General features: G+C 42.6%; 2 protein-coding genes and 1 long non-coding RNA gene across 5 annotated transcripts in view; 2 read left to right on the forward strand and 1 right to left on the reverse strand.

The window, feature by feature from the left end:
* LOC102075991 (uncharacterized) overlaps positions 1 to 26151 on the reverse strand; it is a 95257-nt gene that overhangs the window by 41383 nt on the left and 27723 nt on the right. For 2 of the 3 annotated variants that reach the window (XR_002063338.2, XM_019363184.2), the window contains exons 6-7: positions 3688 to 3890; positions 3457 to 3511 (exon numbers count right to left, since the gene is read on the reverse strand). Coding sequence is in view for 2 of the 3 variants with exons in the window: in XM_019363184.2 (XP_019218729.1) it covers positions 3457 to 3511; positions 3688 to 3890 (258 nt within the window). In the remaining variant the exon portion in view is untranslated. The remainder of the gene's footprint in view (positions 1 to 3456; positions 3512 to 3687; positions 3891 to 26151) is intronic. The other variant, XM_019363183.2, reaches the window with a different exon arrangement.
* Positions 8961 to 12175, forward strand: LOC102075852 (uncharacterized). The gene is made up of 2 exons (XR_001223884.3): positions 8961 to 9260; positions 11362 to 12175. It is a non-coding gene; the product is annotated as an uncharacterized LOC102075852 (long non-coding RNA).
* Positions 17469 to 19534, forward strand: bhlhe22 (basic helix-loop-helix family, member e22). Its single transcript, XM_005471845.4, has one exon. It carries the CDS (start codon positions 17755 to 17757, stop codon positions 18559 to 18561), a length of 807 nt encoding a protein of 268 aa, XP_005471902.1. The 5' UTR covers positions 17469 to 17754; the 3' UTR covers positions 18562 to 19534.

Raw genomic sequence — 26151 nt, forward strand, 5'->3', positions numbered from 1 at the left:
CTTCTCGCGACCCAATTTCATTCAGCTACATAATTCATCGGTGAGCCACATGACTTCCTAACCACTGCAAAAATATTCATCAAAACAAGTTAGCAAATCTATTTCAGCAGACTCGCTTACAATCCCTGGTCCCAACATTACAACTGCTTCATTAGTTGGGAGAACAACTCATAAAGGCTTAGCTGACCTAAATAAGTCAAGTTGATCAGCGCATAGCTCAAGTTGATAAGTTTAAAACATTCAAGATGGCATAAAAGGATTTGACTCATTAGCCATGGAACTAAAATCAGACTGACAGCAGTTCAGCTAATACAGAAAGTGATATAGCAGCAAGAGACTACCTTGACTGTCAAAACGTGTTTGTAAGTCACATTTCACCTGAAACATATCAGTCAAAACACTGTCACTGATCAAGATAAAGAGCTATAAATGGGAAATGTTAGAAAACTCTTTATTCAGGTGTTAAAACAAAGGCACTGACACATTTCTATTCATCCCTTCTTATTCTTTTTCTTTTGTACCGCCCCTCTCGTTGCTGGTGATAAAGCCAAATTGCAATTATTTGGTGGAGACTGGGAATAAAATACAAATGCATACAAAGCTGTGTTGAAATATTCTAGGGCATTTAGAAGTATAGGTTCCCTATCACCACAAAGAAAGACTGACTCAGATGCAACTATAAAGAGAAGCGTCGTGGATAAACGCATAAACGTTTTCTGTAGCGCTTTGCAAGTCGACTCCAGCAGTTCATTCATTCTTCAACAAAAACCAGGTTACAGCGCAGAGCCAAAAATCTGATTAAAGCTCAAGGTATGAACGAGACAGAATATAGAAACTGGAAATCACACCCCCGACCAACCTTTATTTGGGACACCTGAAATAGGCCAGCGGCTGGTTTCCTCCTATCAGAGGAGCCCTGGGAAACCTGAGAGAGAGACTGGAGGGAAAAGAAGAGAGTGAGGAGGTGGAAGGATGACTGTGGCGGCGGTGGGGGTGGTGGGGGGATTCAGCGGGGCCTTAAGTGTGCTATCATAGGCGTCTCTTGTGCCTGCCTGCTTTATTTGCAGTAGTCAGGTTAATGAGTCCACCAGCCCACTTGATGTTGAGAGGCCTGCCACAAAGAGCTGCCTCATTAGAGCTAGCCTGGCACGCTGCTCTGAGACAAAGGGACATTCACGCTGCTGAATGCCTTTACGCTCCTCAATGCTGCCAGCCTGTGAGAGCCAACACCATGGCATAGCCCCCTGCACACGTCCTGGCGCCTGGCCAGCCACGCCACGACCCCAAGTTTGGCTGGACTCGCAGGCTGTGGCGGTGCTAGTAAGCGGCAGGGTGTACTAAGATCAGCTGTGGCGTGCTGTGGGTTAGTAATGTAAAAGCCATGATGTAGGAAGCTGGGAGACCAGCTGCAGTATTGAAGATTCTGATTGGTTCCCCTGACTACCCTCTTCCCCTGCTTTCTTCCTTGCTTTATCTTTGTATTTGCACCAGGCGTCGCCTCAACATTCATCTCTTTCTTTGCAGGCAACTCTTAGCTGACAAGGTCTAAAATACATATGCAAATTATCTTTAAAAAAAAATGATTTGCTGCCAAAATATATCTAATTATATGACATAACGAATGAAGTACTGTCAGCGAGTGTGATTCCTGCCTGTGATAACAGTTACTTTATCAGCTGAGGTGCTGGAGGTATTTAAAAGTCACCGCTCTGTGTAATTTCATGCTTGGCAACTAGAGGCTGCAATATCTGTATCTACAGGAAAACCAGCCTCCCACCTAACCTGAAGTCTATAGAGAACTTTTAGGTTTTAGAGGCAAACTCAAACTTTTGTTTGTGACAACAATAACTCTAATATCTTAGATAGCATGTATATTTCAGATCTTACATTTAATACTGTTGGAAGTGGATAAGTGGACTTTGATATTTTGGTATAAAGCGTCACTTTTTAACTCCTGTCACTGTCATATAGTCAACGCAGAGCACGGGATTAGACTTTAAACCCGCCGTATTCCATGTTAGATGCACTGGCTGTGATCCAGTTCACCGCTTCAGCACAAAAAAAGGAAACGAAAAGGAAAAAAAAATCTCTTAAGGCTCGGGGTCAGGAGTTAAATATTTTCTGCATAGGCAATCCGCTCTTTCCACCACACTATTTATAGCGCAGGCAGAAACAGCTGAGCTGACTGCAGTGATGTCACTTGCGCTGATGGAATGCTTTGTTCCACAGCGTGTGCGCATACCACCTGGGTCTGTGCGAGCTGCGAGGGAAGCTCGATGCAGGAGCCAAGATGGCTGACAGTTGCCCCATTTTTTTCCAAGTGTTAAAAAGAAATGAAAGAAGAAAAAAAATGTCACTATCTTCTTAACCCAGACTGTCCACAGCCTCCAAATATAACCTCATAAAAGCATTAGGTCCTCTGACACGGCTCTGTGTGTTAATGTCATAAAAAGATAGCAGCGTTTGTGGCTGCCGTTTAGCGCTCATGCCAAAGTAGGGTAACATCAGAGTAAGCTCTCTCTCTCTCTCTCTCTCACACACACACACACACTGCGGCTGAAGAGGAGAAAATAACACGTCGCCATCTTAAGCATTTAACTCTTTGTCGTTCTGTGCATGGCGTGCATACGGCTGAGGTGTTCAAGAAGCACTATACCCATATATATATTTTTAGTACGCCTTTGGGCTTCTTTCAGTGTCCCTAAAAGAGCATGGTTGCCTGGCAACCGTTATTGTTGCCATGGAGATTCATGTGTTGGCAGCTGCTGCAATCAGCATTAACTCAAGGCACATATTCTCATTCCGATAGTCAGGCGATGGGAAGGCAACTAGGACACACAGTCAGAGAGGGATAGTAATCACTGTGAAACATATGCTCATCCATTACTCGCTGCATTAATACAATTATATCAAAAAGAAATTTATGGCTGTGCTTTGGTGCAATGATCGCATTTCAGACAGAGGCATAAAATTCCACCTCATAACGGATCCCCACTTTTATTTAATAAATGGCACCAGGCTGTAACGCAACGGAAAACAATGCCATTTCTCCTCTGACATAAGAAGCAAATCTGTTCAAAACGTCCCTGCTCAGAGTCACATCTGTTTCCATTTGTCTTTTAAAGCAGCAAGGTAAAAAGAAAGAAAGAAAAAGAAGCAACAAAAAACCTCAATGTATGTGAAAATCTGTACACGATATAACCGGATTAAACGAGACAATGACATCCCGGCTGAGAGATGTGAAAAATAGATCTCGCGAATGGCACATTTGACAATACTGTTCGCACATTAAATAATTTCACACAGACCCTTATTGCACAGTAAAGTGTATAGCATTTGAGAGACAGTGAGGCTTACGTTTAGTGATAAATTTCAGACTAAACTCAATATTTTCAGCAGCTCTCTGCCAGCTGCTGCTGTTTCATTTCGACCTGTTGGGGGATAAGTGATATTTACCTCTTTCCATTCTTCATATGGGGATGCATCCATGCCCGCTGGAACAATTGCAGCCCTGTTGTGAGCAGAAACACACGCAAGATCATAATAGTAGTTATTTCCTCTCTTTTTTTTCCCCTTTTCCATGCTCCCAGCTCACTCTGTCACTTTGCTGTTGACATCACAGAGTTATGTAGGGATAAAGAGGCAGAGAAAAACAATAACAGACCCATTGACCCCTATTTCACAAACCTTGGGGGTATGGGAGAAATCCACTTACAAGGCTGGAACAGACCTGCTGATTGGGCCTCAATAGGCTTTCTATTAGGGAGCAGCAGAAGTGCAGCAGAAGGTCCTGACTGCTGCCATTTCTGAGTGAGGATGCTTCTGTGATGGTGCAGATTTACATCTAACCTCCTGTACGCCTCGGGTTTGAAGCAGACACCGAACTGTATCTGGAATCAGAGGGAAAACTGGATAAGTGTGCGGCGCAGTTACACAGCTATACATTATTCCACACTGTACCTTATAAAATCAGCGATCTGATCATATCACTCCCGCTGCATCTGTTTTTAAAGAAAAAAATAAATAACTGCGACCGAGCAAAGCGAAGCAGCGGCAGCACTGGAATACAAGTTGTTAGAGCAAAATGATTTCCAGAAGGATGAGCACGTGTGTCCAAAATAAATGAATTCATTTGTTTAATTCAATTACTGTTTTATGTTCAAGGTGGGCAATGCAGATGAGGCAATCCACTGCACTTTAAGGCTAAAGACGCAAATCTTTCCGAAACAAATCAAGATTAAGCCGCTCGTTTTACATTTATTAAAAAGAAGAAGAAGGAGAAGAAGAAGAAAAAAAGCCTGGGGTTTTCCTTTCAGCAGAGCAACTCTCAGACTATCGACTTCACTAAAAAGAAAACCTTAGGTTAATGGTTCTGTAAATTTCCCCTCTCTAACAGCTTTAATTGCACTACACAAGAGAAACATGGCTTTGGGAGTCAGACGCGATGATCTCCTGCCATAAGCATTAGAATGGAGGCTCACCTTGCTTTCTCTGGATGCTGTTGGTTGACATTTAACATCACAGAGAGAGGGGAGGTGCAGAGCCAGGTGCCCTACATGCACATTTGACCCCCTGCTAATGTCATAGGGGGAAGGTCCCACACACCCTTGCTTCGCTCATACAAAACACTACTAGGCTGCAGAGTACTATCTCAGTAATTACAGATAGACTTTAGTTACCTCTTAATATTTACATGTATATAGCATAATCCTGCAACGCAACGTTTCCACTGCATGAAATAAAAAGCTCAGTGTTTTACTGAATTATAAGGAGCATATCAGTGTCTGCTGCTAGAAAGTGCAACGCTTCCTTATATTTGCACATTTAACAATGTGCAAATATAAGAGCATATTAGGTAATCATTAGGAAATCAATCTCTCTCTTTTCTTTTTTTTAACTAAGGCAAAAACACAATTCTCTGCAGCACGAGGAAAGATGCAGCACACTTTGGAGGGCACAACAAACACAGCCAGCAGGCCTGTAACCCAGTGCAGATGACCTGGTTCTGCTTGCACGCAACCATGAAATAACAACTGCTGTTTAGAGTTTGATGTTAGCTTGGGGAGCGTACTGTCCCTGCTCAAGCTAAGCAGGCAAACCTTACCGTCAGGATTTGCTTGGAAAAAAAAATTGCAATCAGGTCGTGTCCTGAAACAAAGCAGGCGCTACATCCACTGGGTTATTCTCTAATTCTGGAGTCTGCTCATTGCAGGTCAGGACTGGTGGCACATATAATGCTGTAACCCATATAGTCTTTTTTTATTTATTTATTTTTAAACACACTGAATGTTGAAAAGTTTCTATAATTTCTGAAGACTGAACACGTGGAGATGTCAGAAAATAAGCATCTGTGATGAAAAAGCACAATACAAAAATATGTGGAGCTTACTAAAATGTAATAGTTAACTATTTTGTTAGTAACAACCTACTAATGACATCTGTGAGGACTCAGAACAGCCACATATATGCATTTTATAATATCAATGTTTTTATATAGGTTGTAGAAACAAACACATGGTGAAATGTGTGTGTTTGTGCACTTTTTTAAGCCACTTACAAAAGGACGATCTGAATAATTTGAATACTGTGTATTTATTATTTTTTAATAAACATTTTTTAAAGAATAAACATATTCCAAAGGCAATAATAAATCCACACAGCGGTTTGCATCTTTATAGTGATCCCGTGGATGATTTCTGAATGTAAAGTAACTGCAAGAAATTGTCACTACCCAAGGCGCACAATGTCTCACTACCACTGCTAAATATTCTCCATATTTCCACTCACATTGTGGAAATGCACAGTATGCCCCCTCTTTCTTATGTGGTACTGCAGGTATGTTTACCTGCCTGTGTTGCTGATGTACCATCACAGATGGGGCATCTTTTAATTTAAGCCAGAAAACCAAAATAAATACTTCTTTTTCTCCCCACTTCCTCACAAGATCATTGAGGACAGCGGTGATTGCTCCTAACTTGATTTAATATCAATTTTGAGAAATTACAAAAGCCATTTGGAAATACATCAGAATCTGTTAAGTGAATGATACTGCCACACATTTTAACACATAAAAATATGCAACAAATTTGAACTTGGGTTTAAAAATAACTTGGCATTGATCAGTAAAATCAAAGCATGGATAATAATATCCCCACAAAAAATATATATAAAAAATATTAATTACAGTTTAACTATTGTGTTATAACATTTTTTACTAGAACTAATATGCTAAAAAAAATAAGACAAAAAATTATAAGCATATTAAACCAACTCTGCATAGATTTTATGGAGTAAACTGTAGCACAAAATGAGTCCCACCGTGCAGGCTGTGTGATGTTGGGGTAAGGCCTGATGCATGATGCAAAAAATAAAAAATTAAAAGGGAGGGGGGACTGATAGAAAGGCAACGGTTACCAAGGCATCTCAGTTTGGTTAAAACTGATGCAACTACAACGTTTACTGCTGCAGAGCACATAGCTCACAGCGACCCTGCACACACTTTCCTACAGACAGCACGTTCGCGTTTCGACCTGACTTCCAATTCGTTTCACTGACTGCCAAAAATAAAAGACCAACAACACCGACGCTTATTTGGGAGCTTTTAATGCTCACGCGTGCCACGCAGGTTTGAAATGAAATTAATATCTTGGTTGTTTTTTTTAAATTAGTTAATTAATTAATTTTACTCCATAGGGTCACATAGTTTGATCTCGAGTAAAATGAATGTGGCTGTCAGTATATTCTCACACAGGTACGGTTGATGTGGCCATGCTGCAGAGGGAGGCCTGCTTCAGATTTTTTTTTGTCAGCTTATACAGCAGCCTCGATCGAAGACGCACAGCAGAGACCGCATTTCGATGTCGCCTTACATCTAGTTTTTGTTTTGTTGTTGTTGTTGTTGCACTTGTTCCCATAGGCTCCGCGTGCAGAACGCTGCGCACGTAAAGGGCGTTTCGATGCGGCAGTTTCTCTGTGTTTTGACGTTAAAGAACGGCAGTCACGGCGATTATGCGACTCCCTTACTTGACGCAGATCGGTTTATATTTCTGTTATGCTCTCTTTTGTTCTTCTCGAGTCCAGAACAACGTGTCGGTGTGCGACAGAAATCCTGATCCGGACGTGTTGAACGCAAATCCAGCAGAAGTGCGAAACAAACAGGTTCGGTTCGATACGAAGTCCAAATCCTGCTGGCCGTGAGTTCCCATCCGCCTTCTGCGCGGAGTCCCAACTTCTACCATTACCCACAACTTTTACAAACTTCCACCTCTGTCCAAATGATGGAACTTGCAACTGCAGCCACAAGTTATTTCTTTCTGTTTCCTCCCTACTTCTTTCCCACCCTTGACGCTCCCCCTTCCTCTCAACCCCCTTTTTTTCTCAAAAGAGAGGCCCACCGGCTGCCTCTTGATTAATAAATGTTTAGGCTATGTGTTTTGAAGTGAGGGACAAAAGGGGTTGGCCTGTGACCCCTAGGAGCCCCGACCTTGCGCAGGTTCATTGTGAGGCGCTGGGAAAGGGGCTTTGGGACGGAGACCCCGGGCCACTGACCCACACACATCCCAGAGCCCTGCCATTCATGTGCGCACCGCTGCATGTCGCCCCGCAGCTTCCATTGTTTCAGCGGGAACAATAGCCTTACACCCCCCCACCCCTCCTCCTTCTCCCTCTGCCAGAGAAAAAGCAGCTTTCAAACTTCCCTATATGTCGCCTGATGCAAGCCCGAACAGAATTTCTCCTCTAACGCTTTAAATGAAGAAGAAAAATGTTGACAAAACGTTAACGCTCTCAGTGGTATGTTCACCCGAGTTGCATCACAACTTGGGTGAACATTGCATCATTGCACTGACTGAATTCTTGCAGCCGTCAAAGGCCAACACTGTAACAGAGTGAAACAATGAAACGGTAACGGAGGGAAACTGTGAGACAGAGGATGGATGCTCGGAGGAGGATGAGATGACAGAAAGAAAAGAACTCCAAGAAACAGAGCATGAATAACACCTGTGGGGTGATTTTAACGCTGGAGTCAGATATACGTTAATAAGTTGGAGGCAAAGCGGGCATTATTGCGCCTGGGCCACAGGGTTAGCGAGGTTACTCTAATGACATCATCCGTGGGGCCGTAGTTTCGATTGGATCTTTGCCTGGGAGTCAATCACGGCAGGAAGTGAAGGGGACACAAACGAGCAGTGCAGGACTGCCACTTGCTTCAATCAATTACTGCTCCAATTTTGAATGCACAAGCAAGACTCCCTAAAAGGAAGCTACGCCTTTGCATGTCAGAATTTCCGTGTGGTAAGGGAAGAGGCCGTAAGAAAAGGAAGGAAAGAAAGACAAAAAAGAAAGAAAATGCGTGTAAAGAAAACGCTTAACCTTATTTACAGGCCTTTAACAGCAAAACAAGTTTTATGGGTCTATTTACAGAGACAACAGACCCCCCCCCTAAAATATTCCTCATTTAATCTATGCAGAGACAACACACAATTGAACTAACAGCCTATAGAAATTGAGTTGCAAAACCGGCGGCCTGATGCGTGAAACTGAAATGAACCTCTCAAGACAAATGGCGTTAAACATGATTAATTGTGGCCGACAAGAAGGCGACCAGACTACACAGTCCTACCGTCAGGCTTCACCAGATTATAGAGCAGTTATTCCCACGTATAGACCACATAAACTACAACAAGCCCGTGCTGCTAAAATCCCCACTGAGACGCAGTCTGACGTGTATACTAATAATAATGATAATAATAATGATAATAATAATAATAATAATAATATTAAGCAAATCAGATAAATGATCGCTTTAAATCACTGGATATATAGAACTTCCAGAACGCGCATATTTGAGTGTCTGCGAGCGAGCGCGCATTTGTATGGATAAACGCGTGTTGTGCGCGGGCATGTGAGCGGAGAGAGAGAGAGAGAAAGAGAGAGAGAGGTTTTACTCATTGTAATGCACAGAGCGACCTGCCCTCTTTTTGAAAAAAAAAAAAAAAGCGAGAAAGCGCAGCCATGCTTTGCAGAGGCTACAGCGTCGCTCTCATTGGTAGCGTCAGCTTCTCGCCACACGGAGTCTTTGCTCGTTCGCTGCTACACGCCGACAGAAACCGGGAATACACAGCGACTGGCTCCGCGATGCCGAGAGCTGCGGTGAACTAATAACGCTGAGATGAAGTGAAAGAAACAGCAGGGCACGGATAAATACGAGCAGAGCGCACGGTGTGCTTGGGATCCACCATATGGCGTGGACCATTTCCACGGTGAGTATTTTCCGCCGGCGTTTGCTTTATAATCGAGCCTTTGATTAATTATTGATGAGCTGATTTGCGTCTTTCTGCTCCCGCCGTTGGTAACGCGTGCGTTTTAAAAGAATAAAACGGATGTCGATCGTTCTCCGTGCAGATAACGGGTCACTGTGCACGCTGCACTTGCCATTGTTATTGCGGGCTTCAGGGAAAAATCCACTAGTAGTTAAAAAAAAAAGGATGAGTAAAGACGTTAGAAAAAGCCGAGCAGGCTTAAAGAGCGGGATTTGTTTTTATGTTTTCATGATCGTTCAGAAGGGGAAAGAGGACGGAGGATATCTGAGCTTCATCGTTTGTTCGTTGCACGGCGCGTGAGGACAATAGGGGTCATTTTCGTCTGGGAGGCGAGAGAGGGAGAGAGAGAGAGAAAGAGAAAAACTGGTGAAATATGGTGATTTGCTGACAAGTCGCGATGGAGCTCCAAACAGGGGTCGACGCGAGAGTCGGACTGTTTTCAGGGGATGGGGACGTTTCCGTCTAAAATGGCGATTCCCTTTGTTTCTGTATCCCTCTCCTCTGTGTTCCAGCGAGTGGGTGATGCATTGCAATTAGCCTACAATCTACGAGCCTGCGCCTTCTCGTTCCCACTCCACAGTGCTTTTTGTGTGTGCGCGCGCTCTTTAACTGTAAAACAGGAGCCGTAATTATTATTTTTTTTAAACGCTGAGCTCAGGAGATCCGTCAAGCTCACAGTTGTGGGCAGGTGTCCGATGCGACTCTTACTCATAAACAGCAGTGACTTGGGTTGAATTTAAGCTGCTTTCGCTCTAGTTTACAAGATATGCAAATCACCGTGTGCTCCGTGAAGTCTGCAACGCTGCAGATTTCACCGGGTTACAGCTGAATTGCACAGATTCTAGGATCTCTGTCAGTTTCCCACTCAGCTGAGGCATTCGACAGGAGAGGAATTCGCATTTATTCACCTCTGAGCCACTTTCTCGTTACACTCAGCGTGCGTGTTATATAATCTCGCCATAGCACGCATAATGCGCCTTACAGTTTACTGAACGTCACTGTTTAAAAATAATAATAATATTTTGAGGGAGTGAAAATCAGCTGCAGCTCATCACCAAAAGCTAAATGCAGCACTTGTCAAACTCACGTCAAGCGGCGCGATCAGAATGACACAAGCATCTCGCCATCATTACTGTGTGCAGAGAGTGCGTGTGCGCATGCCCACGTGAGTGTGGGTCTATGTGTGTGAGTGTAGGTACACGTGTGTTCTCTCTTCTTTTTTTTCCTTTCTTTTTTTTTTTTTGAATAGTGCAATGTTGCATAACCGATCACAGCCAATGCCAGATTTGGGGCTTCACAATTTGCTAGACCATTGTTGGCATTTCCTCTGCCAGCACGCGCACGCGCACACCCGCATGCACGCACCAACGCAAACACGCACGCACCAACCAGCAGCAGAACTATTAACACATGTCGGCGATAAACGTTAATTCTCGGATTGGGAAGTCGTCAATTTCCCTCCTAGTTTCAAGGACACGGGGCAGAGATGAGGAGGACGCTGGGTAATATAGAGGAACATCTGTTTGCCTGGTGACGTCAGCACCCCCCACCCCCCCCTTTCATCCCAATCCTCTTGTGCTGAAGGCAGATGCCTCATTTGTTTGGCTGGAGCACCATTAATCCCAAAGTCAGAGGAAAAGACCGGACGGAGAGAGATCAGTCCCATTTAGGTGGTGCCCGCGCCGGGCTCAGCTCGGTCTCGATGTCCCGGTGAGTTTGCTACGGATGGACGCGCACGCACAGTGTGCACCAATGCGCTCAGGACACCGGCAGTTTCTCAGGGCTCTTCGGCTGCCCGGTTTGCGATTTGCGGCAATTTTAACCTGTGACCCGCAAAGAGAGGCTGCAGGCGTTTGTGTGTGTATCTATAGATGATATGAGGAGAGCGTTATGAGGCTATAGGAAAATCAATATTTTGCACGCGGACTTTTTTCCTCCTTTTTTGGACGCCGAGTGATGTTTCTGAACAGGTCAATGTGGAATATGAGAATTTGTCATTTGCAATTCAATATGACGCATTTGTGTTTTCTTTTTTCTGTAGGTGCACTATGGGATAATGGAGGATTTTTTTTTAATGCCTTCTGCGGTTTTGGACAAAAAGCAGTCGACGGACACGGATCAAGTCATTTTTGGCTGCTAAAGCGGTCTGGGACGTATAATCACTTTGCCTCCAAACTGGCTGTTCTGCGTTAAAGTCCTGTAACTTAACCTCTTTTTTTTCTCCAGCTGAATGTTTTTTCCCCCGCACACACACACTCTAAGGTAGGCCTGTACAATCACCGGGAGAGGATCTGATCTCTTTTGATGCATACGGGATGCTTTGGATTAAAAAAAAATTCTTTACATTTTTGGCCAAACTTGACATCCCAAAAACATCTTTAGCTACACGTCAGAGGCCTCAGAGGCTGCAGAAATAAAGACTGATTATTATTTGTCGTAACCGGTTTTACGCAAAGGTTTCGCGGTGTCTGCCCTTTTCCCACAGTAGAGTGGATGCAGCTGGTGGACGGACACACACACACACACACACACACACACACAGATGAGCGGGTTGTGTCTCTCCGTGTTCACAGCGGACCTTGATTTAATGTCTTACAATTAAGGCACGCGGTGAATGCCAAGAGATGATCTTCCTATATTCTCCGATCTGCACAGCCCAAAAATGAAAAGTTTAAAGTTGCAGATTTATTTATTTTTTTAAGAAAAAAAAAAGATAGACTATAATGTTATTAAAACTATACTGGTGGCGTTCTCACACTGAACTCTTGCTCTTGTGTTTCAAACTGTAAGCCGTCATTCGTGTGCTGTCTCTTTTCCTCCTGCATTTAACAATAAACTAAATACAATATTTGAAAGCTCTTGTTTTGTATGAACATATTTGCTCCAGTGTGTGTGTGTGTGTGTGTGTGTGTGTGTGTGTGTGTGTGTCGGTGGGAGCTGTCCATCCTCACACAGGCTACCCGGAGCGCTGTCCACCCTCTGTGGTGCTGAAATCTGCGCGCCACCGATCAGCCTTTTGTTTCACTTTCCTGCCGGTGGAAAAGCGGAAATGGCTCAACTCCTGCTCTGTAGTGCAGGAATGCAGTACGGACTCCTCGATGTAGAAACGCAAGCAAGTGTGTTAGAAGAAATTTCGACATTCTTGCATTTTGCAGGCACCCCAAATATTCTTTATGTACATATATTTATGTATTAATTTATTCTAAGTGTGGAAATTCGTGAAAATCTGCAAATGGGGTGACGGCTGGCATTAGCGTTGAGCTCATTCGGTTCTAAAAATAGCATAAAAACATCCCCACACATTTTTACTTCAAATCATCGTCGCACGAATTTATCAGCGACCCATTTATTTCCCTTAAAACTTGCTTTGAGGAAAAAAATATTTTATACAAATGACAATTATCACAGTAAAGGGGTTCTAACCCCCCTCCCCCCACAAAAAAACCTATAAGGCCTCGCGTGACAAGGATAATAAACCATGATTTATTGGATCTGCATATTAATTTCCATAAGTACGCGTGGTGCCTTTGCGGAATGTAAATGAGGAGGACGACCGTGGAGCGTGTGGCTTAAACACTCGCATGGGCTTTAAACGAATATCAGGTTTTTAAAATGTGGTTCACCAAAATCACTGGCTCAAGCAGATGAATGCAGACCACTAACTGTGAGAGTCTTGTGGCATTTCCGCTGGATGAAATAACATCCTTCGATCTTAGTGTGTCGCCTGGTGGCGTCCGCACGCAATATCAAACCGTAATGGAGACTCTCTCTTCCGGACAGTTAGAGATCGGTGGGGCTTCATTTAGTACGACTCAAGTTATGTTAGAGTATTTATTTATTTATCTGGACGCATTTTTGTTGTTCCTTCAGTTGATTGGCTCCATGTTGCACACACCGACAGAAAATAATCAGATCTTAATTAATGACATGAGTCTGTGCGTTTCATGTAGATAGAAGGATAAGCGGGGCCTGGCTAAAGTGGGGAGGGGAGCGCATAAAAGTCATTTCACCAAATCATCAGTTTATTTCCTTTAAGTCTTCCAGAGAAACATATCTGCATCAGCGTAAGCATAAACTGAATCTCTAAGTACAGTCAACGGACTCTACAGTGCGCATGACCGGTTGCTGTAGTGTTTAAAATCAGCTGAGTGGTTAAGGAGGGGGACTGACAATTTAAGAAGTCAGCTCTAACACCCACCTGCTCGGGTGGTTAATATCATTACAAATGAATCTACAACTCGGTCGCCTCATGAATTAAAAAAAGAGCAGTCTACCTGCCGTGTCATGTATTTGGTACACTGGTGGGTCTCAGTGCAGAGAACCACATTACAAAATTGAAATTTCATATCAGAACTCAGCAGCCCTGGAGTCTGGTTTCTACTGATAACCAAAATCTTCAAAGTTGAATGAAATCCATAAGGCTGCCATAAAGCATGTTCATCATGCTCCTGCTTTGCCTTCAGCTCCTCCTGCACGGGCTGCTCAGGACGTCAGAAGAACTCCGCTGCCCTCTTGTGGCGGAAATTGATAAATGCTGTTAAACGGCACATACAAGATTTAGCAAAGAGCAAATTCTTCAAGATCCCCTGAAGGCATGTTTATAAGCAGGCTCTGCTTTGAGTAATATTTTTTTGGGGATGATATCGTTTTGTTTTTTTAAATTATTTCCATAAAAAGCTCAGCGTGGTTAGAAAGCTTGAAAATGGCACTACGGACTCTTCCATTATTGAAATAATGGAGAAATAGATCAGTGTTGTTTGGCTTGTAACAAACAGGAATTCCAGCAATACAAGGGTAAATTTACAGAAATAAGAACACATTTTTAAAAAGTAAAACACCACAGATGAAAAAAAAGAGTTAAAAAAATAAAAATAAAGATGTCCATGAATGCCTCATCAAGCAAGTTTTGTTATAAAACAAAAAAACAAACAAACAAAAAACTAGGGATTTTTCCTCCATATTTTTATTTGACTTTTGTTAGTTTTTCAAGTTAAAAAAAACATCCATCTATCCATCCTTATCCAATTCAGGGTTGTGGGCTGGGCAGATGGGTGGGGGATCCTATCCCAGCTACCATAAGGCAAAAGTAAACCCTGGAAATGTCGCAAAACACAGAGAGACAAACAACCATTCGCACTCACATTCACACCTATGGAAAATTTAAAATGACCAGTTAACCTAACTCCACTAACTGCATGTCTTTGGACTGTGGGAAGTACTCAAAGAGAACTCACACAAACACAGGGAGAACATGCAAACTCCACACACGACTATGAATAATGTGTCTGGCCTGGATTATAAAACGTGGATTTATGTCTGGAATAGTTCCAACTGTGGCAGTCCTACAACAAGCTCCAAATGCACAGTTTTGTCTGAGAAACAGTCCAAGTCTCAAAGATATTTCACAATAATATAAGGCAAAAATGATAATTACCACATTGGAAAGGCTCCCCTTCTCCCTAACAACTCTGCTTGAAAAACGAGTCAGTTTAATCCATCTATGTGTTTTTGGTTTTACTTTTCAGCATCTAAACTTCTCTTTTGTCCCAGCAGAAATCCTTTTCTTCCACAGTTTTGCCTTCATGGTCTCCTCATTACCAAAGTGCTGACGTACTGTGACTGTAATGGCTGTGCCACCGTCCTCACCCATCTTATCTCATTAGCCGGACCTGATTGGCCATGAAGGTGTTCTCTTGCCATCTCAGAATAAAGTGACTGTCTTTGCCACTTCTTAGATCATAACTCCCCAACTATTTCCCCCCCAAGAGAGACATAAGCAAATTAAAATATGTTAGGAAAGAGCTAAAACATTGACCTTGAACGTGTGGAACAAATCGTCCAATTTCACTGCTTGTGATGCTGTTGCAAGGAGAGGATTCTGACTTTAATTACCAGTTTGTACAATTCTTTACAGTAACTAAAGGGAGATTTAGTAGTACTTATATGAAAGATATGATCATAACAAAGGCCAAACTATGTCATTTTTAGAGAACAAAATACATCTCAACATTAAAATTACGCTGTACTTTAAACATGGAGACTGATATTTCATACTTTTACTATAAATGATTGTAACTCTGAGGATCTAGCTACAAATCCCAGTAAATATATCAATAATACTTTGTAATGAATCATTTTACATCTGACCAGATACTGTCAACACAGTATCTGTTAACTGAGAACTTGCTAAGACGCTCTTCCGACTGTTTTTGAAGTCATGACTGCAAATGGATTTTAAAGAGCAGCTAAGAAATAAAACAGGGAAGAATGGCATCGCAACTATTTACATTAAAATATCTCAAATGTTTCTCCTCTCTAACTCCATTTTTCTCCATGTCACTAATGGACAAACACGATTTCGAAACAAGACGACTCTCTGGAATATCTTCAGTGGGTGACTCACTGAACAGACTTTTCCACTGATATTTAGCTGCCAAGAAACCAAACCAGAGGGCGAAAAAAATCCACGGCACATTCACTGAGGTTTGAAAGCAGTGGTCAGCTCTAATCACTGCTAAAGGTACCTTTAATGTGTGCAGCAGACATGCCACGGTAAATAACCATGGTTACTTGGATAGAAGAAGGGGGAAGAGTGTGTCCTTTAAGGCTTTGAAACGAGCGCCTACGAATGGGTTCTTGTGGAGAGTAATTACAGAAATTACTGTTAGCAGCTGAAATGTCTGTGAGAAGGCTGCATGCTGCATTGTGAGCTTCTCTGAGCTACAATGAACTTAAGTTTCACCTGTGGAGTTCAGGCCTGTGCCCTCTGCAATGAAACTTAGCTCAGATATAAACTATGGAGCTCTACGTTGAGCTCCAGCCCACCATAACCCTGCAGTTACCTCTTTTGAACCACATTACTCACCAAAGTGCAATTTAAGATCAAACTTTCAATGGGCTGGAAGTCATGCAAAGCAGTGACTTTGATTAGACCCTTCCTCCCAGTCAGTTAATATCTTCCAAACATGTTGACAGAGGTTCACAGGATCAGTTATTCTCTCTAAACATAAGTCTCAGGCCCAATCAGAAGTAATATTGCCTAGCAACTATTAACAGATTACAGACATCTTAGTACAAATTGTTTCAAAATGGTAAACAATTCATCTTCACCTGCAGGGAAAAAAACAAACAAACATTGAAGCACCTTTTTAAAAGTTTAAAAGTTATATCTAGTATGTTTCTTTAACAGTGTACAAGTTTATTTTGTATCTCCTTGTTTCTGTTGAGTGTTTATAGTCAAGCCCATAATTTATTTTGGTTGCCTCGGTGCTTAAAAGGGACGTTCTTTATCTCATTATTTCACCACCATAATACCTTAACCCTGCACTACAATCCGAAGTCTTGAAATGCAGATTCAAGTGTTAAAAATCAGGATTTTTAAAGCAGGAAATCACGTGATTTAAATGCTAAAGGGGGTCGCGTGGGCTCCATCTGAATAAAACCTATGACGTTTGACTTTCCAGTGTAGTTGTACTGCACTATACTATCCACAAGATGGCAGTATGAGCACAGGTAAAGCATGGTAAGCCCGCAGATCTATCATGGGAAATCTGACACAACGTGAGATAAACGCTACAACAGTGAAATGAAAAGGTCCGTGTTGTTCTGGAGTATATTTGCTTTACAGTAAAGCCTGAAAATTTAAAACAACATAAAAGATAACGTTTCAATCTTAGATAGTCTGATAAATCCCTGCTGCATCTCCTGCCTTATTATGATCAAATTAAACTTAAGTGGGCGAACAATCGAAAATGCAACAAAAATGAATGAATTAAAACACTATGCCAATATCTTTCGATTTGAATAAAGCAGTAAGAGATCAGCGAAATTATCTCCTCTCTGAGCTAAAACAGCTTTAGATTATAGACGCTGGTTAATTTGCGACTCCTGAAAAGGACACACTGATGTCTGGTAACCAAATCAGTGAAGCGGGCTATTTTATGATCGGGGGGGATCTTTGCAAACACGCTATAAAGATCTTGAACCCAAAGCGTATTACAGAAGAGAGACAGAGCGCATGCTGCTTTGTTTGCCATCCTTTAAATACCAATAATTAAAACGTTAACGTGATTGGGTGGTGAGTGCCAGGGGGAGAGGGTGTCTGTATCCCAATAGGCGAATCCTTTTTAATAACCCGCCTCAAGATAATGATGTAAAAAGGACCGAAGCGTCTTGTGCGTAACCAGGGTTATCGTGGAGATCCGGTGAAGGTGAATCAGACACAGAAAGGGAGAGAGGCAGGAGAGAGTGGCTCTTATTACGTGAGGCTCCTCCTCGTCTCTACACCTCAGCTGACAAGTGGAGCGAGCCTGCAACTTCACCACTGACACACAACTAAACTCGTGAAGGACAAACAGAGGAAGAAACTCTGAGACGTGCGTAAAGAGTTTCCCGAAGAGACCATAGCCTGCAACGACGCGGAATCCACGAGGCTATGGACAGGAGGATGAACTTGAACGGCGGCGCAGGGGACATTTTTCACAAAACTCTGAGCGCCGTGTCCACTAAAAAAATGGACCCTTTCAGATCGTCGGCCGGCATCGAACTACCAGCCAGAGACCGCCAGTCACCGATCAGCTGCTTTGACCAGGCCGAGCCAGACCCGATTCAGCCGGGAGGACTGGCAGGAGGCAGAGGGGGGACGCTGGGTCTGCCGACGGGATCTTTGTGCGTAAAGTACGGGGAGAGCGCCAACAGGACCTCGGCAGCGGAAAGCAGCGGAGGTGAGCAGAGTCCCGACGATGACAGCGACGGCAGGTGTGACATGGTCCTCCTCAGCGATGGGCGGACGGTGAGCACAGGGAAAGCTGAAGGAGGTAAGAAAACCAAAGAGCAGAAATTACTGAGGCTAAACATCAATGCCAGAGAAAGACGACGGATGCACGATCTGAACGACGCGCTGGATGAACTCAGAGCGGTCATCCCCTACGCGCACAGCCCGTCAGTGCGGAAACTCTCCAAAATTGCCACTTTGCTGCTCGCCAAAAACTACATCCTCATGCAGTCACAGGCGCTGGAAGAGATGAGGAGGCTAGTGATGTATCTCAACCAGGGCCAAGCCATTTCTGCCGCTTCCATACCGGCCACCACTGCCCTCGCAGCTCCCGGCTTGGGCGCGTACGAGCAACCGGGTGGATACCCCTTCCCCACCGGAGTGGCCGGGTCCTCCTGCCCCGATAAATGTGCCCTGTTCAACAATGCCACTTCCAGCCTCTGCAAACAGTGCACTGACAAGCCTTAACGCGCCTGACAAAGACTCCGAGAAGCACACGAGAAAGAAGAACCCACTTTTAAGGACACTTTTGGAGAGGAAAACCAGTGAAGTCAGTAGGCTAGAGACAAAAAAGGAAAAAAAAGAAAAAATTAATGGCGACGAATACTTTTATAATATTTACTAAATGCATTAAAACGCGCTTTTTTGTTCAAACATTACTTGATTGTGAATATAAATCATCCTTAAAGTGCTGGTATGAATGACAGTGAAGACCAAACAGACGTACAGTAGGGCCTGTGAGAATGGCTGCAAGTGTTGATTTGAGTGAGTTGTTGATCACTTGCTCTGTGATGGACACTTTTGGAAATTTGGGTGACCTGACAACTTGCGACTCTTTCCACTTGAGTAGATGGACATCTCGTCGAAGCGGTAGTCCACACTCACTTTCTGCTGCTTTCTCATTTATTCACGGTCAGAGACTTTTTCTTCTTTTTTTTGGTTTAAGGCCTGCTTTCACGAAGTTTTTCTGCTGAGCAAGTGGAATGTTATGAGCAAGGAAAGTCAAACGAAACAGCGAGTTAAGAGGTTGAATCAGTCAGATGTTTATGTGCTAATTTTAGACACTTGTTAATCGTTGCGCACGCCTATTGCAATTCTTTTTGGGGGGTGAGGGGGCACTGTCATATAATAAACATCCAGATTATTATTTTTTTTTGTTAAAATCCTGAATTGAAGCTTATCACGTGTTTCGATGTGCTTTTGTAATTTATTCATTTGAATATCTATGATGGATATTTTTTGCTTGCATTGCACATTGTCGTCTCTTTTTTCTTGTATTTTTGTTTTCTTCTGAAACATGACGATTGAGGTCTTCGGATTATTCGCGTTGTCAGGTCGGGCTGTGGATTATTGTAGATACCTTAGTTATTATAAGAGCAGAGGAGGGCCGTTTGTATGTATTTCAGTGTTGAAAAGCTTTATTAAAATATTTTGAACAACAGAAAAAGAAAATCTGATTATTCATGTGAAGTGTAGCGCACGTGGAATCAGAGCGAGCTGCCTTTAACTGTTAATTGTTCTTGTTGATTTTTATTTTTGGGGGGGAGGGGGGATTTTTTTTAAAACTAAAAAGGATAACTTTAAAGCCTCTCTTTTCTAGGAGCGATGCAGCTCTCATTTGTCAGTCTCTGCATTCTCACCAGGTGTCAAGCAGAGAGGGGAAATAATGCTCAACAATTTTCTGCTCCATCAAAACCGGTAACTTTTCTTGTCTTAAGTCTTGGGAGCGAAGGCCAGACGTGGGTGGGCGAACGTAGCTCCAGGGCAACATTAAGATGTTTGTGCTCCACGGACTAAAAGAAAAAAAAAAGAAAAGGGAAAAGAAAGAAAGAAAACAAACCCAAAAAACAAAAAAACAAAAAAAACACACACTCTGATGACCTTTACTGTGGATGTTGAGACAATTTCCACGCCTGTGTGTAATAATATGATAATGCGAAAACAAGTGTGTATGAAAACTGTCGGCAGTAATACCTGGCCTCGCATAATCAAACAGATCGTTAAGGCAATTAGACCTCCACACTGTGATTAAGAAATGTAATTAGGACTCTGTTTCATTGGCGCAATTTGGTGTCTTTACTCAGAACGCAACCATCAGCTGCTCCGCGATCGACCTAAGCTTCGTCCCCCTCACTTTACTGTCCACATCGAAAACAATTTGATAAGAAATGTAGGGAATGCTTTTGAAACACTAAAGCCAATCTAGCATTAAATCTCCACGATCTTTTTTTCCCCTAAAGTCAGGGTAAATATTGTGAAAGCTTCAGCACCATGGACAGAGGCCACAGATTTCACATTTCAGACCATGAATTAACACTGACCATTTCGCACCACAGCTTTCCCCCCAACTTTTTAATACAATCAACTAAATTCAATACAGCAAAAGTCTTGCCAATACATGTTTCTGTTGTAGATGGATACTGTGATATTTTAGGCACAGCTTTTCATTTGAAATCCTCAAACAAGCTTCAAGCTTGCAGAGCCATACACCAAAAACCTCTCTTTTAAATGTAACATGATCAATGTTTTCTCTTAATAATTTTAACCAAAAGCCTGCATCTTTATCTCATTTTTCCACACAGAAGCAAACAAATATGAAAATGTGTTAACAACACTGGTTTCTGATTTTTTAATTTTTTACTAGTCTCCGATCTAAGCTTTGTGTCTGTATGATGAGCCATTCTGACAACAGGGTCATTACAGTGTCCCATTTAATCCCATCACACCCCTGAATGCCTTGAATCTTCACAGAAGAGCCCTTAATCAAGACTGGAAATAATCAGGAGACATCAAAACAGCTCTGGAGTGAAAATCCTGTCAGCAACTCACGTTACAGGATTTAAGCTTTTATTTATTTATTTATTTATTTTAGTTTGAACACAGAGATGAGGCTTTTTTTTCTCCCCCTGCTGCCATTTGAAAATGAGACTTCACAAAAACATTAATTATGCAATATGCATTAATGCATAAATGAGTGGAGCATTTAACCCATACTAATATTCACATTAGCCCAGAAGAGGAGATTCCCCAGAGATGAGACAGAGCCATATGGGTGCATAAAACAGAACACACCATCCAAAGGAAAACAGACAACAGCATAAAAATATCAATGTAAAGGCAGAGGACAATTTTAGAGCAAACATGGGGAGCAGGGTGTGTTTAAGAAAAAGTAAGACATTGAATAATCGAAAGCCTCCGGGATCCTCTTGATAAGGGAGCTGCTAGATACTTGGTATTTCAGCCATTTTTACAAGTTGGTGAAATGTCATGTACACACAAGGGTGCCTGAAATGTTAAGCTGGGCCGGGCAGTGATAGAGCCCCAAGATGCCTCATGAAAACAGAAAAAACTGGAGGATTTCAAGCTTCTTTTTTTTATCCATTTTTTATTTAAAGTGGCCACCAACCGAGTCATAATAGGGAACATCGCTTTTATCCACAAGCCTAATAAAGCTGCATCTGTCTTTAAAGCATTTACAGTGGGAATCGGGACTGACGAATAAAAGTGGAAGATAACAAAAAAAAACACCCCTTTCATAAACTATAAAATGTCCAATTTGCCATATCAGTGGGCAGCAGGGCACTTGTTCATAACGCAGCTGCTGTGTATGCTAAAGATGATAAACATTAAAAATATACATAAGTACGCCAAACTGAAATGTCTCCTTCATATCAGTAGCTGGCAAAACTCTGAAAATGGATTCATCCATGCTGTGTCACACACTGTGTATAAAGATATATGTGCTGCACTGGTTGAGGCACCAAATCAACTGCTGGGCGGTACTTCATTTTTGTCAGGCCACTGATAGCAATGCATAACGTTGTTGGTGCACGCAATGCCGGCTAATAGAACTGTGGAGCTAAAGAGGTAAACTGATTATATTCAGTAGTACAAATTTTAACTTCTTAACAGTGAAATTGTCATTATCAGATGCACTGTAGGGCCGATATATGAAGCTGGTCTTCATAGATGAGCCTATTTTCACATTCGAGAAATTGACTTGAGCTTTTTCTGACCTTCAGCTACAAATCTTTCCAATAGCACTTTTATTAGAAACTTTGCTTATTAGACAAGGAATACTGAGCACAGTTTTTAGGATAAACCCTCCAAACTTGCTGAATATTTCAAAATCTTTACAACAATTAAATACATTCTTACCACCTTTAAAACACAAATAGGGTTGTTTTAATAAGCTAAAAAAGTCCAAATCCATCTACTCACTCTTTGTGTGAAGGAAGATAAACGCCACATTTGATTTAAGGTTGCCCTGAAAAAGACCAGATGTGGATCTTACAGATTAATGCTATAACTAAGCCTTTCCTTTCAAAATAGAAACGATCCCTATTATAATACTCAAACACTGACACCTGAAGGAGCTGTTTAACTGTAATCAAGGCTTTTTAAGGCTTTTATTTAGAGATGCTTTGTTGTAACTCTGAGCTGCTTTATATCTGTAAATATAAAGAATACTGACGCCGACTTGGACCACTTTCCCTGCAATAACATTCAGTATTTCCTGCATATTTCTAACTGTTTTCCCACTCACCTAACGAGCTCCTAATTCATTACATCGCAAATGTTTTTATCTCTGAGGCAGCCTCGAGGTCAGGTAAACATATGGCAGCTCGTTTAGCTCTGAAAGTTCTAACAGGGCACAATAAATGACGTAGCAAAGTGTGATTATCCCCTCATCTGGAATACAACAGTTGAGTAACATCTCTAATATTCCAACTGCCTCCATATTAATCAGATTAAAGGCCCAATCTCCTAATCCCTGTTTACCGATGGCTCTGTCTTTCTGCCGTAATCTGATGTTCTTTTATTCCGCTGGGATTAAACTGTGTCATGGCTGAGCACAGTAATTTGGTGGAGGCCGTGTTGTTGTTGTGGACAGCACTGGCTCTTTGTTGCTGTACAGGTTGTTTATTCCAGAAGAAAAAAAAAAATGACAAAAAACAATTTACTCTGTGGTTTGAACAAACAAGAACGGGCGATGAAGTGAAGTGCATTCATTGTTCAAATATTTGTGCCAAATAAATCAAATTATGAACGCCGTTGGGAGGCAATTCACTCGATTTGATGCCGTTTTATGGGGCCGTTGCCTGAAATAAACTTTGAGCTTTGGTGTGTTTTCCACGCGAGTGTTGATTTTATTAAGAAATTACTTGTTATCCACGCGTCTTGATAAAAGAATAAAAGAAACGCAATTTACTTTTCATTGAATTTACAGATTACGCGATCGTTTTAACGTCAAAAACTAACATCCGGTGGCGCAGTGGTCAAAGCTTCCCCGACAGCTGTGAACTTTCCATTTATGTGACCTTAACATCGAGATAATGTGCTTGATTAGAGCGGATGGAGAACTCACAGTGACCCGAGCGACCGCTCTGGATTATGTTAACAGCACCACGCTCGGCTGCGCTTGGCCACGTCGATGCAAACTTTAAACAGAGTAAAGGATTTAAAGTCAAACGTGAAACCGTGATGGTTTTTGTGTACTTCACCTGTGCGAGAGACAGATCCTGCTCATCCTGCTCAATATGCAGATCGTGACCCTCTCAGGGTTCATTAAAGCCAAGGCGAGGTGGATTTCATCTCCAGTCTCTCATATTCATTAACTCTGGCTTTCACACTGAAATAAAGACACGAGGATGACACAATAACAGCGAGAGTCACTCGCTTCTCATTTAATATACACACACACTTTTTGTTTCCCTCCCATACACACGCCGATCACAAGACAAATGAAAGGCCTGACCAATAGGGAGGCGTGTAGCGCTATAAAGAAGACATTGCCTGATACAACCTCAATTCTGTGTTGTGATAATGACAGCCACCTATTTATGTGCCGTTCCTACAACAATTCATCACCTGATTGCTGAACAGGTTTCTGATTAGAGTGTAATCTGAAGATTAGGATGCACTATGAGCAAGGTCAGCTATATAGCAAACAAAGGCATAAATTCAGTCATAAAACAGTTCAAACGGTGACTGGATTGGAGGCCAGCTACTCAGTGATAACGCACTGCCACTTTCTAGGAACACAGAAGAATTTACAAAGTGGATTTCGGCCTAAAACGTGGGAAGAATAAACCAACAATCTCGTTCCCTCCCTTCGAAAAATCTGTCATGTTACTAGAGCATGAAACCCCGCCGTTAGTGTAACACTTGCTTGGCTGATCTTCCTGATGTGCTGAGTGCTACTCCAGGCTTCAGTGTATCTGTCTGAGCAGAGGTCTTTAACAGCCATGAATGCCAAGCATGGGGGAGGCAGGCCAGGCCAAGCGTAACCATGGCGGCCCAATGTCCTTGGCTCCTTGGCGGCCTTCACCTCACACTCCCTGCACAGTGAATTTTATGGCTAATTTCCGGCAATTTATCCTGGCACTTTCAGAAGAGAGATTCCTGCGGGAATAATGTGCATAATTTGCATAAATCATCCTGATAGAATGCATATCAGCATGTAACCCCCTGTCTGATGCCGCAGCGTTTACTTTGTAATCAAAACTGACTCTTTTCCACCGGCGGATGCACAAGAGCCACGAGAAGGGGGTCTGGGTTTAGGTGAGTAATTACAAAGAAATGAAACACACATACAGGGGCTCGTGAAGAATGGCTCAATGAAACTTTTGGGAGTAAAAAAAAAAACAAAAAACATGAAATCCAAGCTACAGGGAATCTTAACTATATTTAGCATTTATATATTTAGCTGCTTTTAAAATGCAAAAAAAAAAAAAAGGGAAGTAGTCCGATCTCTGTTTCTTGTGTGGCACAGTTTAGCGCTAGTTTTCCTCTTCTTTTTCTTTTTGCCACATTCTTATATCAATTTCTTAATTTAAACCAATTTCCTCTCACTGTCTTTCCGTGTCCTTAGCGCCGCATAAGTGAGACTTCAATTGCAGTTTAGTCCACAACGCCTGTTCTCAAAAGCTCCCTCTGTGTAAGCAGCCAGTTGTCTGAGGGGAAGAGACGTGGGTCAGTGCGAGGCTTCCCCCCCTTGCTGTGATCGAATCTGACGTACAGTGAGAATGTGCATATTCTCTTGGACTGCCTTCGTTACAATAATCAGCCATGGTCAAATCGACTTTGTTGGTCGAGGAAGTGCGAGATGAAAGAGCGAAATGGAGCACAATAGGAAGAGGAGGTTTTTGTCTTTCAGCGCGCACGCAGACAAAAGGCATGTGGCCTGATGGAAATGCTATAGAGCATGCAAGCTGCACAAGAGGTAGTGGGTTAACTAAATCAGAGAAGACACACAGACAAAACATAGCTGCACGGGGAAAGAGTGCTGCACTCGTTACATGCATTCGTTTTCGTGACTGACAGGGTGTGTGTGGTTTTTTGTTGGGTTTTTTTTTTTTTGTTGTGTGCGCATTTAAGAGGAGCAGCCTTCATTGAAGCGAGCAGATTTGTGTATCCACACTACCAGGTTCCTCCACTGGCCTTCACCCCAGAATCTCAGGATCTCAGATGGTATCACTGGTGACAACGGGACAGTTGTCCGCTGGATAGACGTTAATCACAATAATACAGGGCAGGCTAATCACGACTCACTGATCAAGCGCTTAATGACATGCCTGCCGTACCCACTGTAACCAGCCCGCTGCTGAGGGATTCACACACCAAGGCTAGCCCCTTTTGTGGGGGGCAGGAGGAGGAGGAGGAGGATGGCGGTTATGAGCCTGGTGCACAGCCATCCAGACAATAATTACTCGATGACTGTGGTCACATTAAGGATCAGTCAAAGCAGATTAATTTCGACTGATAGCATTGGTCCCTCCTAAATGCAGATTTTCTTAATAAGAGTGAAATTGTGCCACTGCGAGGTTAGGCACAGAAAGAGATTTGCTTATACGGCGATACTGCAATTACTTATCCGGAGAGACAATGTCTTCTTCTTTGCACAAATCAAACTGTACTTCTGAATGTCAGTGCAAAAATTAGCACACAAATGTGTGTTTTTTTTGGGGGGGGGGGGGGGGGGTTATCAACTGGTCTGACGTGTGTGTGTTTGCATGCAGGAACCGTATGCATCACCACATACGAGACTGCTTGTGT

Source organism: Oreochromis niloticus, linkage group LG9, assembly GCF_001858045.2.
Source record: "Oreochromis niloticus isolate F11D_XX linkage group LG9, O_niloticus_UMD_NMBU, whole genome shotgun sequence".
Lineage (NCBI taxonomy): Eukaryota > Metazoa > Chordata > Actinopteri > Cichliformes > Cichlidae > Oreochromis > Oreochromis niloticus.

What these genes read in the sequence shown, in the direction of transcription:
- bhlhe22 (XM_005471845.4), top strand. Translation starts at nt 17,755, where the DNA reads ATGGACAGGAGGATGAACTTGAACGGCGGCGCAGGGGACATTTTTCAC.